General features: G+C 42.8%; 1 protein-coding gene across 1 annotated transcript in view; it reads left to right on the top strand.

The window, feature by feature from the left end:
- Positions 1–13,587, top strand: part of SLC1A4 (solute carrier family 1 member 4) — a 70,788-nt gene that overhangs the window by 21,015 nt on the left and 36,186 nt on the right. The window contains exons 2-3 of the mRNA XM_040351244.1: positions 7,543–7,585; positions 13,155–13,217. Of these exons, the coding sequence (XP_040207178.1) occupies positions 7,543–7,585; positions 13,155–13,217 (106 nt within the window). The remainder of the gene's footprint in view (positions 1–7,542; positions 7,586–13,154; positions 13,218–13,587) is intronic.

Below are 13,587 nucleotides of genomic sequence, written 5' to 3' on the forward strand. Positions count from 1 at the left end.
TATGTAGCTTGTCCCTGAGAGAGGTGGAGGGTCCAAAGAGGGCTGAATGTGGAGGGAGTTTGGAGGTCAGAGTGTAAACAAGCATGAACGTAGGTGAGTTGGGAAGCAATAAAATAATTCCTTACGTTTGGACATGCCAGGCCTCCCACGGCCTTACCTGCCTGTAGTGAGGGCTTGGCTATACGTTGCTGTAACCATTCCAGAAAAAGGAAGAAAGGGTGAAGTCCACTTTTGCAAAAAAAAAATTGGGGAGAAAAATGGGGACAGCACGAAAACAATATAAACATTTTGTCAGGAAAATTATTTTAAAGATATTTATGCAGCCAATTAAATCGAGGGGCAATGACATCCAGGTATGAAACCTGTGCATCATTTGTTTGACTATAGGAGTAATATTGAGTTCTTCGTATTTAGAGAGATCACCATGTATTTGGATGCCTAGGTATTTAAAGGATGACGTTAATTGCAGATGTGACCTCTGTAGATATTCAGTGGGAATAGAAGGGCCTATGGGAAATGCCAGAGATTTTTCCCAACCCACCCGAAGCCCTGAAACCGCTCCAAACTCCTCCACTACATGCAGCAGCTTAGTGAATAAGCTCTTTCTAGCATCCAAGTATATAAGGGCATCGTCCGCGTAGAGAGAGATCTTCTCCTCTATTGAACCAGAGCGGATGCCGCACCGCTAGGGCCAAAGGCTCAATGGCCAGCGCGAACAGAAATGGAGAGAGAGGCCCCCCTGCCTGGTGCCCCTCTGCAAGGAAAATTACCCGGAAATATCTTTGTTGGTGCGGACTCTGGCCCATGGGTCAGCATATAATAGCCAAACCCACTAGACAAAGTGCGAACCAAAACTCATCCGTGTCATAGTTTCCCACAAGAAGGACCAACTCACAGTGGCAAGGGCTTTTAACACGTCTAAAGAGTGAACCAACCCACCACGTTTCACAAGTGATGCACTTGTATGGACATGTAGGAATAGCCTAGGAATTTTATCAAAGGTGCTCCTGCCAGGCATAAAACTGGATTGGTCCATCGGTATGAGAGATAAAATAACCGTCTGAAGTCTGAGAGCAAGAATTTTTGCTAGAATTTTTGCATCATTGTTCAAGAGAGATATGGGACAATAGGACCCACATTTCAGCCTATCCTTACCAGGTTTGGGTATAACAACAATAAGTGCTTCATTAATAGAGTCAGGAAGTTTCCCCTGCTTAAGAGAGTCCTGGTATGTCGTAAGGAGCCTGGGAGCCAAGTCCTCTATATGTGCCTGGTACCATTCTGAGGGGAGGCCATCTAGGCCCGGAGTTTTACTAGTTGGTAATAAATGTATGACCGTAGTTACCTCCTCTGATGTGATAGGTTTATCTCAGAGGAGTTCCCGGGGGGTTCTAAGTGCTTGGAGGTCAAAGAAAGAAACCCATAAAGGCTTGCTCGGGAGGTACAGCTGTATCCTCATATAACCTGCTATAGAATTCTGCAACGGTATGGTTGATAGTCAATGTGTCAGAGGTAGTTGACCCGTCTGGGAGTTGAATTTCAGAAATCGAATTGACCTGAAAGTCTGTGTGGGGGTGAGATATGCAAGAAGCCTACCGTTTTCCCCTCATGCTCATGAATACAAGCAGAGAGGTACAATTGTTGCTTCCTAGTCAAATCCACCATATGAAGCTACAGCGCCCTATGAGCATCCGTCAGCATACCATGAGTCTCAGAGGACGGGTTACCCGTATGATGGGAGCGTGCCTCATTCAGTAAGTTTTGGAAGCCTCCTGCGTGGCCCGCCCAAAGGATCTATAATGCTTAATGCTTGAGATATAGGAACCACTGCCTTAAAGGCATCCCAGACAGGCCCCCCTGCTGCAGAGTCAGAATTAGAGGACCAGTAGTTGACCATGTCAGTTGGAATGGACTCAAATATTTGCAGCCTGGAGATCCAGAGAGCGCTGAGTCTCCAAGCCCAAAACAACGGTCTTTGGCCCAAGTCAAACCCACCTGTACTATGGAATGATCAGACACTGTGTGGGACAGATATGCTATGGACTGAACACAGGGCAAAAGGTCACCCGTGGCCAGTGCATAGTCCAATCTGGAGAGGGCAGCATAAGACCTGGACTGGCAGGAGAACACCTTGTCCCTGGAATACTACCAACGCCATTATCCACATATCCATAGGTATCACACCACACACAAAACAATTTTGATTCAGATTGTAGAGGCTTCAATCTATCTAATTCAGGCTGCAACACAGAATTAAAATCCCCAAGAATGAGCATAGGACAGCTAGGCAATGAGGCAAAATGCACACTTAGTTCAGCAAACATTGCAGCCATGACCAGAGGGGGTAAGTAGACCGGGATCAACAGGAGGGAAATTCCATATATAGGTAACTATACCTTAGGGTCCAAAATAACCTAATGACATGAGAATGTTATCCCTTTAGAATCACATCCCCTGGAGACACAGGATGTCATGGACCTTGGAATGCTGAAGTGTATCTCCTTGAAATCTGTTACACAGTGGGGGGTCTTCTGCCCTGTCTTAAGGCTAACCCCCCCTCCAATCCCTGCTGACCCTGTTTCAAGTCCTCATTTGCATGGCTAAGAGGACATAATTGAGAACTACAATGTACTTTACAATTGACCAATAGGAAAGTAGTTGTTGGGGGCAGGGGGTTCAACTTGCTGTATAAAAGTGTGTGTACATCCAATAAAAGAGTCGCCTGTTTGAACTTACATACAGCCTGCCTGGTGTTTGTTCTGAGCTAACAAAATTGGATTTCGAACCGCACATAGCTGTAGTTCGAATCCCGGAGCATCGGATGGCCGAACCATCAGACGTTGCGATCTGCAATCTGATCCAATAGTAGCAGAGGAGTGTCGGGAGAGTGGAATCGAGCGAGCAAGGGTCTCGTTACATTGGGTGGCAGTGGTGGGATTTGCTCTCCAGTTACTGGGACACTCCAAACCACCACAGTCAATGACCAGCTATGCAGCCTGCAGGACAACCATGCTGAAAGACTTACTTGAGAGCCGCGGAGGGATCGGTGGGACAAAGAACAAGGCCACCCTGATCAGTGAGCTAGCCGAGATGGATCAGAGGGATGGTGATGCAGGACCCCGGTCAGTTGAAGACTTGTTTCAGCAACAAGTTCGAGAGCGGTTGGCATTATATGGTGCTAACCCATCAGAGACCGCCATACAGAATGCCATTAGGGACATCCAGCTGCAGGATGAGCGACAAGAGAAAGAACGAGAGCGACAAGAGAGAGAACGACAGCGACAAGAGGGAGAACGAGAGCGGCACCCTTTCGGGTGTTCAAACTATTAAAGGAAGGAGAGGAAATTGAAGCATTCCTGCAGGACTTTGAGACGAGACTATGCTGGATACATGAAGTACTGTCCCAAGATTGGGTCTCCTTACTGGCGAGTAATTTAACTGGCAGAGCGGCGGATGCGTATCGGGCCCTGGAGGACGAGGATGCTAAAGACTATGACCGGGTAAAAGAAGCTTTGCTAGCCCGATTTGCCATTACACCCGAAGCCAGCCGGATTAAGTTTTCGAGAATCCTGGAAACAAACCAACATAACATACGTGGAGTGGGCACATCGTCTGCAGCAGAAGCTTAAGGGCTGGTTCCAGGGAAGCCACACTCATACCATAGAGGACATCACCCAGCTGGTACTCTTAGAACAGTTCTTTAACCACACCCCTCCGGTAGTACGGGATTGGGTGCGAGATAAGCGACCATGGACTGTACAGCATATACATTGATCTCCCCCGCTGAGCTGTTGTATTCTGACACACTCCAATCAGCGCTCTCTGCCATTGGCTGAGAGCACTGATCAGGAGTCGGTCGGCTGCTGGTTTTCCAAACACATGGGCAGAATGTCAGACTTTTTAACCCGTAAATGTCTCTCAACATTGGGCCCGTGTGTACCCGGCTTTATTCAAGTTCAGTAACATAGACTTATGCCGCATACACAACCGTTTTTCGTTAGGGATATTCACTTTCTCCCCTAATGAAGCTGTTCCTCCCTTTGGATAGATTTACTTCCACTTCCTGTTGTGTCTACAGTAGAGGAAGTGAAGGAAAATCTCCTCAATGGGACACTCTATATTGGACTATAAAATAGCATTTTCAAAACAAATGGGCTGCCAATGCTGCAGTTATTTTAACAGCAACAGCTTCCACTAAAAATCCTGTGAACAGCAGACAAATAGCGGGATCAACAGGTAATTTCATTGGCATGCAAATAAGAGAAAATTGATGGTATCATTAAATGTGCATTGTTCTTCACTTATGTTGATTACATATTAGCCTGGAGATGCTGTGCTTGATTGCAGTGATATCAAGATCAGCAGATCGCACAATAGCACACAATAACTGTTCTCAACCTTCTACTGCTGGGTCATTCCTCCCATCCACCATCCTGAATCCAACTACAATTGAATGCTCTGCCAAATGTAAAAATGTATTATTACAGTAATGTTTTTAACATTCTGTAAGCATATCAAGGTACTTTAATGTTTCTGTGATCAAATAAGGTCAAAGCAGGGATGGACTGGCCATAGGGACTACAGGGAGTTTCCCGGTGGGCCGATGGCTCAGTGGGCCGTTTTTTAAAACAGAGAAGCTGCTTGGAGGACTTTTTTTAATGCCCTGGCAGCGCCCCAGTGTGAAAGCACTCAGGCTTTCACACTGGGACTGCAGCAGAAGCGTTTTTCAGTTGCTTTACAGGCGCTATTTTTAGCCCAAAAGCGCCTAAAAAACGCCTCAGTGTAAAAAGGGGTCCTATACTCACCCCCTCTCTTTTACACTCACTCCCCTCTCTCACCCCCTTTCCCTCAACCCTCCCTCTCTCCCTCTCATGATATACAATAATGGATGTAGGGGCCTTTTGGTGGGCGTGATTTTTCAGGGGGGTGGGGGCAGAATTTTATTGAATTAAAGTGGGCCGGTCTGGATGAAGTCCAGGGCCAAATTTTTGTCCCAGTCCAGCCCTGGGTCAAAGTATGGAAGAAAAATAACCACATGGAAAGGTTTTGACCTGGCTGTTGTCCTGTTTTAAAATGTAGCTCTGAGCAAAAAATGCTTTCTTATTTTGAATTGAATGGAGAAAGGGTAGACCCTCTGTCAAGCTTTTATTGATGACTCTATCGCCGCTCTACCTGTATTGATGACCATTGTTACCAAGAAAAAAAGTGAAGGAAAATTCAACATTTTAGAGTTGTTCTAAGAACAAGAGGTGAGGGGTCACAAATGTTCTGGGAACAACTCTAAAAGAGGAGTAATTCCCTCGCTTTGGGAGATTTTCTCTAACTTTTTGTTGTCTTTGTGGGACAGGAAGTAAAGGTAAATTTCCCAAAAGGTACACAGACAGCAAAAAATGTAATCATCTGGCAGTTTGACCCTTCCCTACTCTAATAAAAATGTTTTGGCTACACAATATTAAGGGCTGGTGGAATAGTCTTTATAATGCTTTTAGATCTAAATCTGTGGAAATACCTTACAGAGTACATGTCTTCCTTATTAAAGAGGTTGCAAACTTGCTCTGCACTACTAAAATTATATTACCTTTTTGTTATTTTTGGAGAGTTGTCTTCTTTCCTGTCCAAAACCCAGCGAGTGAAGTGGGAACAAGTGGGGACAAAGACAAGAATAAAAGCCTTAGAAAGGATCAAACCCTTGTCTATAACATTCAATGCATCAAAAATGTTTAGACTAGGCTTTAGATAAGTTAAGGTTTACACTTTACTTCAACCTGCGTATACAGTACATAAATAGATAGACTGAGGCCCGGATTATCGTACGAGTTACGCCGATGTATCTCCAGATACGCCGTCGTAACTCTGAGTCCGAGCCGTCGTATCTATGCGCCTGATTCTTAGAATCAGTTACGCATAGATTTATATTAGATCCGACAGGCGTAAGTCTCTTACGCCGTTGTATCTTCACTGCATATTTACGCTGGCCGCTAGGGGCGTGTATGCTGATTTACGCCTAGAAATATGTAAATCAGCTAGATACGCCAATTCGCGAACGTACGTCCGGCCGACGCAGTACAGATACGCCGTTTACGTTAGGCTTTTCCCGGCGTAAAGTTACCCCTGCTATATGAGGCGTACATGAGGCGTACCAATGTTAAGTATGGACGTCGTTCCCGCGTAGAATTTAGAACATTTTACGTTGTTTGTGTAAGTTGTTTGCGAATAGGGCTGGGCGTCATTTACGTTCACGTCGAAAGCATTGGCTTCTTGTGGGTTAATTTGGAGCATGCGCACTGGGATACTTTCACGGACGGCACATGCGCCGTTCGTAAAAAGCGCAATTTACGTGGGGTCACATTAAATTTACATAACACACGCCCACATCTACCACATTTGAATCAGGTGGGCTTACGCCGGCCTATTTACGCTACGCCGCCGCAACTTTGGTTCGAGAATACGGCACTTGCCTGTCAAAGTTGCGGAGGCGTAACGTAAATAAGATACGTTACGCCCACACAAAGATACACGCTTCTACGTGAATCCGGGCCTGATAGTTTTATTGTGCAGTTTTCACTGAAGGAACCTCAACTTTTTCTTATCATGTGTGAGATTTTTGGCTGAAGATCCTGAGCTTTCCTGCCTTAAGGGCCATCACTGTAGCATTTGGTTAAGGCCTATTTCTTACATTTATTTTCTGTCTCTATGAAGAATTCAAGAGAAAAATTGATAATCAGGTTAAATCCAATAGTGGTATCTGAGGTGGGAAAGTCTTGACTTTCCTAAAAGATCTTATTGCCGCGTACACACGATAATTTTTCAGCATGAAAAAAACTTTGTTTTTCAGCATGTCGAAAAAACAAAGTTTTCACAACTTCTTTATTAAAACGATGTTGCCTACACACCATCGTTTTAAAAAATTATCTAGCAAAGCGCAGTGACGTACAACACGTACGACGGCACTATAAAGGGGAAGTTCCATTCGCCTTTGGGCTGCTTTAGCTGATTCCGTGTTAGTAAAAGACGATTCGCGCTTTTCTGTCTGTTACAGCGTGATGAATGTGCTTACTCCATTATGAACGGTAGTTTTACCAGAACGAGCGCTCCCGTCTCATAACTTGCTTCTGAGCATGCGCAGGTTTTTACGTCGTTTTAGCCCACACACGATCATTTTTTACAAAAAAAAACGATATCGTTTAAAACAACGTAAAAAAATGCAGCATGTTCGAATTTTTTTTTTGTCGTTTTTCAGAACCTGAAAAATTATGTGATTTTAAATGACATTTTTGAAAAACAACGTTTTTTTTCATGCCGAAAAATGATTGTGTGTACGCGGCATTAGAACTGGATTCTGAAAGGTGAACCTGGTATGGATATAAAGTAATAAATATTATATGGGAGTTACAAAGGTTAATATTGTTTAAGCTCTATATAGTAATAAAATCAACTGAAAAGGAAAGGTCAATTAAACTATTTTCTGGCTTACATAATGTTTCACTTGGGTAATTAATATCATGTTAGTAAAAAGAAAAATCTTCCTTCTTTTATTTACAGAAACCTGATGCCTGCAAACCTTGTTGCTGCAGCCTTTAGATCGGTAAGACTCTCTCATGAGTTGTGATATAAAATATATGGCGAATTTAGACTACCAAAATTGAACAGATGGGATATCTACCTGCCCTCTGAACAGATATATTAAGTTCTGGCACCGGACATGTTAATTACTAAGTAAGACATATAAAATGAGACTACCAGCAAGGTAGTTTACATCCACAATACATCTATTCTGTCCAAAAACATTTATTACAGAGCCAATGTGTTTTGGTGCCCCTTTTATCCAGGCTCCAAAACAAAACTGGTTTGAGCTAATTCTGTATAAATGGTTCTCTAATGCCTCGTACACACGGTCGGGTTTTTGACCATGCAAAAGTCCGCCGTGAGTCCGTCAGAAGTCCGACGGAAAGTAAGAGAACAGGTTCTCTATCTAAGGTCCGTCGGACTTCCGACAAAAAAAGTCAGATGGAGGCTACACACGGCCAGACTTTCCGAGAAAAAAAGCCTGTCTGACTTTTTTCTCGGAAAGTCTGACCGTGTGTACGAGGCATCAGAGGTTGTATCTCAGTGAACTGCATTGCCAAACCAGCGACTGGAGCAGGTTCATGGAACCATATACACCATCTAGAATTTACTCAAACCAGTTTAGAGTTCTATGGAACCCACCAAAACGCATCTGATTTGTAATTTAAAGTTTTTTTTGGACAAAAAAAGTCTATTCAAGACTCAAACTATCTTGCTGAGGCTCTCATCTTCTGTTACTTCCTGGTAATTTTTGAGACCTAAACCAAGCCATGGCTTTTGGTTCATTTAGAAGAAAAGAATCAGGTCCTGCAAGAAAAAGAAGTTGGAAAATGTACGTGTGTAACAATGAGTACTTATTCTCACCCCCTTGGAAGGTGACAGATAGCCTGTATGTCCCAAGGTAAACTTAAATCAGAGGCATTGCTTACAATGCATCCGGAAAGTATTTACAGCACTTTACTTTTTTCCACAATTTGTTATGTTACAGCCTTATTCCAAAATGGATTAAGTTCATTATTTTCCTCAAAATTATTGAAACAATACCCCATAATGACAACGTGAAAGAAGTTTTTTTAAAATCTTTGCAAATTTATTAAAAATATTTAATGAAAAAAGGACATTTAGTAAGTATTCACAGCCTTTGCTCAATACTTCATTGTAGCTCCTTTGGCATCAATTACAGCCTCAGGTCTTTTTGAGTATGATGCACACCTATTTTTATGCAGTTTCTTCTTTACAGGACCCTTCAAGCTCCATCAGTTTGGATGTGGTGTGTCTGTACACAGCCATTTTCAGATCTCCCCAGAGATGTTCAATTGGGTTCAAGTCTGGGGTTTGGCTGGGCCAGTCTAGGACATTCACAGAGTTGTCCTGTTGCCACTCCTTTGTTATTTTGGCTGTGTGCTTAGGGTCATTGTCTTGTTGGAAGATGAACCTCCGCCCCAGTCTGAGGTCCAGAGCTAGTCTCCCAGTTCCTGAAAAACACAGCATGATGCTGCCACCACCATGCTTCACTGTAGGGATGCTATTGGCCAGGTGATAAGCGCCTGGTTTTCTCCAGACATAACGCTTGCCATTCAGGCCAAAGAGTTCAATCTTTGTTTCAACAGACCAGAGAATTTTGTTTCACATGGTCTGAGAGTCCTTCAGGTACCTTTTGGAAAACTCCAGGTGGCCTGTCATGTGCCTGAGGAGTGGCTTCTGTCTGGCCACTCTACCATACAGGCCTAATTAGTGGAGTGCTGCAGAGATAGTTGTTCTTCTGGAAGGTTCTCCTCTCTCTACAGAGAAACACTGGTGCTCTGTCAAAGTGACTATTGGGTTCTTGGTCGCCTCCCTGACTAAGGTCCTTCTCGCCCGCTTGTTAATTTTGGCCGGGGAGTTAACTGTGGGACCTTATATAGACAGGTGTGTGCCCTTCTAAAACATGTCCAATCAACTCCAATTAAATGGTAGAAATATCTCAAGGATGATCAGTGGAAACAAGACTCAGTTTTGAGTGTCATAGCAAGAGCTGTAAATACTTATGTACTGTACATGTGATTTTTGGTGGCTGGCGGACATCACGGCTGGGTGTATCTATTATACTAAGCATTTTGCGGTGGTTGATCAGCAAGTGGTTAAAAAAAATGTTTTTTGTTTTTTTTTAGAGTAACAAACGCTTTAACCCAATAAGGCTGTAAGATAACAAAATATGGAAAAAGTAAAGCACTGTGAATACTTTCTGGATCCACTGTATAATAACTGGGCCATCTATGGCAACCCTGTAAGTGCCTACAGACACTAGATGGCCAATCAAAAACTTTTCTTTTGAAAAATTGCTGTACAACAATCCACATTTGCAGCAGATAAATGTGCATGTTTTGACCTATGGAAGAGGGAGCACCTAGATTTCTGGCTTCTTCTTATAGAAACTTAACAGCAATTGGTAAAGAAAGTTCATTCCAGTCAATTAGTTTGTTCCATAAAGCAAATACTGGGAAATGTTGACATAAAAAACTAGAGATATAAAATCACTGCCTGATCCCGCTGTGATGGGCTGGATCAGGGGAACATTTACTCATGTCTGCAGGCCCTTTAACCATGAAAATATTTCTGGATTTAATAGGTTTGCTTTTATTGGACTGGTTACTTGTAATACTTGGCTATCAATAAGCTTTATCTTTGGTATCTATTTCCTTTCCAAACATAAAAAAGAACAGAACTCAAAACAAGGGATAAGTATCTTAGGAAAATATCACGGCCATTGATTTAAATCTGAAAATCATACAGTTGCTTCCATGTTCTCCTTGCAGCTAATTGCTGTGGATGTTGAAACATATTGTGCCCTTTTTAGAAGAAACAAAAAAAAAAGCTTAGTAATGCTGCTTACCAGACAAGAGATATTAAACTGAAAGGATTGCTTTCATCTCGGGGTAGAGGGGGTTGTGCCATAGTGGAATAGGTTCTGTTGTTACATCTAAATCTTTGGTGCAGCGATCCGTAAACTGATGGATAGAACAGAGACAAAAGTTAAGACTTGGAGATTATGAGATTATTGTGGGGCCTTGCATGATTAGATAGTTTTGTAAACTATATTCTGGTGCTCATATACATTATCCTATTTGACCATTGGGACTCAACTTGTAGCCCTCTAGTGGCCTTCATCAGTAAAGGAAAATATACTAAAGCGTAAAGTGCAAATATAAAGTGTATGTCCAGGCAAAACAGGAAAATAAAACATATTTAGTAAATATTTACAAAAAAAAAGCACATTTCTCCACGTTTTGTCTCTTTAAAAAGCTGCAAGTATCGGGCGCAATTACCCCAAAAAAATAGAGATTGCGAGATTCCACGGGATCCACCATCACGATATTCCTGGAAGGAAGTACAGAAGTTCTACTGTATTATTACTAGTGAATGTTGTGAAAAGCGGCATTTTCTGTAAACAGCATCAAGCACCCCGATCACCACATGGCTGGCAAAAGTGACAGAAATTCATAAGATTGGGGACTTGATTTTAAAAGAGACGCATGAGAAAAAATTTCAGAAAAAATGGTTTTACTGACATGACTATGAATACTCTTTGGCTTACTCATCCCTAATAAACAAATTTTCCACTAATAGTTCAGGCTGCCGCTGCTGGATCATATGGGACCTTAAAGTTTGGAAGATTGGAGTCTTTTCCAACAGCCCCCCCCTTTTCCCTTTTGCTATGTGTTCCTTTTAACCAATTACAAAATGCAGAGGTTACCGAGAGCCATTGTGTATGGAAAGCATGGCTTCTTCTCTACAATCAACTGTTTTGACCTAGTCAACCTGGGTCGATGGTTCAGCCATGTTCTCCCTTAATGGATTATATACCATTGTCATACCTGTGGCTGGCCCCAGGCCTATACCATTGTGTTCCCAACTGATGTATGATTGTTGAATTGGACCTCTGTACTGCGTTATTTTGCCAAATAAATAATTAAAAAAAAAGCTGCAGAAAAATACCTGATGATTCTGCCAAGAATCCAGTGGGCTCCTAATGTCCTGTTTGAGCTGGCAATTTTGCCCATGTTTCACTGAAATCCTAATTAGTGTTTTCAGCCCTGCCTGAGTTTTTGACTTCTAGACTACAGAACAGCTCCGCCATGTTGTAGGGTTTGAGGAGAAAGAGAGCTGTTCTGATGGACTCATCAGGAGAGAACTCAGCCAGAGAGGACAACACTATTTGGGATTTCAGTGCATCAAAGGAACTGTGTTGTCAGGTTAACGCCCCACACACACTGGGCTGTTTAACCTTGGTACATGGGGGTCCTGCATTTAGCCATTGGGGTAGGGCTCTGTCAGCGGCTTGTTAGGCTGATAGATGCTGCTGCTGAATGGTGCAGCGCGGTGCACCTAGCTATACTTATTTTGAATGCAGTATGAGCCCAGGGATGAATTCCTACAATGTAAGTCTGTATTCTGTCCATTCATCCTGAACACATACAGCCCTAAATTAAAGTACCACTGAGTGCACTGCCCAGCTCCATCCAGTCACAGCAGCTGTCAGCCTCCCATAGAGTTCCATGCACTGAGACTAAACACCCAGGCCCGGATTCACGTACGAGTTACGCCAACATATCTCCAGATACGCCGTCGTAACTCTGAGTCCGAGCCGTCGTATCTATGCGCCTGATTCTTAGAATCAGTTACGCATAGATTTGTATTAGATCAGACCGGCGTAAGTCTCTTACGCCGTCGTATCTTAACTGCATATTTACACTGGCCGCTAGGGGCGTGTATGCTGATTTACACCTAGAAATATGTAAATCGGCTAGATATGCGAATTCACAAACGTAGGGCCGACGCAGTAGGCTTTTCCCGGCGTAAAGTTACCCCTGCTATATGAGGCGTACATGCTGCGTACCAATGTTAAGTATGGACATCGTTCCCGCGTCGAATTTTGAAAATTTTACGTCGTTTGCGTAAGTCGTTCGCGAATAGGGCTCGGCGTCATTTACGTTCACGTCGAAAGCATTGGCTTCTTGCGGGTTAATTTGGAGCATGCGCACTGGGATACTTTTAAAAAGCTTTCAAAAGCGTCATTTACGTGGGGTCACATTAAATTTAAATAACACACGCCCACATCTACCACATTTGAATTAGGCGGGCTTACGCCGGCCTATTTATGCTACGCCGCCGCAACTTTGGTTTGAGAATACGGCACTTGCCTGTCAAAGTTGCGGAGGCGTAACGTAAAAAGGATACGTTACGCCCGTACAAAGATACGCGCATCTACGTGAATCCGGGCCTCAGTGTACACGGAGCCCTAACAGGTTAGGTCCCCCACTAAATTTCGGAGAGATCAACAGGTCATTTTCTGTACATGTAACAGAAAGAGAGAAAAACATGGGGAAATGTGCATGTATTGTAGCAACGTACTGAATGTTTCATTTTAGTGACCAGTGGTGTGTCCTGTAACTTGCATTCCCATGAATATTGATCCATCTCAAATAAAATGGACCACATAGATGTTAGATGTTCCTCTGATTACAATAAATTTGCTGCATAAAATTTAACATATAGTCAATAAGTTCTTCAGTGTGGGTGTAATGTGAATACTTTATTCCATTTTTTAGTACGCCACAGAATATATGACCTACAGAAGAAACACAACAGATGGCAACTTTACCATTGAACGGGTAAGTTGATCTACCAGCAGGAGTCATTTCTACCAAAATATTATGTCAACCATAATTAACTTAACATAAGGCTGTGTATATACGATTATTAGACAAGAATTTGTATGTCTTGGAGACATTTGTGGTGTTTTTATAAATTCCAAGAGGGGGCTGTCATGTTAGGGTTGCCTCTGAAATTAGGGAACCTGGATACCTTTTACCAGGGTGTCATCCTGGCAGAAGGGATTCATTGGAGCTTCAAAAACTATACAGAAGCAAAAAATGGGGCTGCTGCACCTAGCAATAAATCAAGTAATCTTTTATTTGGGAAAATGAAAACAAATATTGCACTGGTTTCTATAGGCTACAATTCTACTTCCCCCTACTTATT

Source organism: Rana temporaria, chromosome 4 (assembly GCF_905171775.1).
Source record: "Rana temporaria chromosome 4, aRanTem1.1, whole genome shotgun sequence".
Classification (NCBI taxonomy): domain Eukaryota; kingdom Metazoa; phylum Chordata; class Amphibia; order Anura; family Ranidae; genus Rana; species Rana temporaria.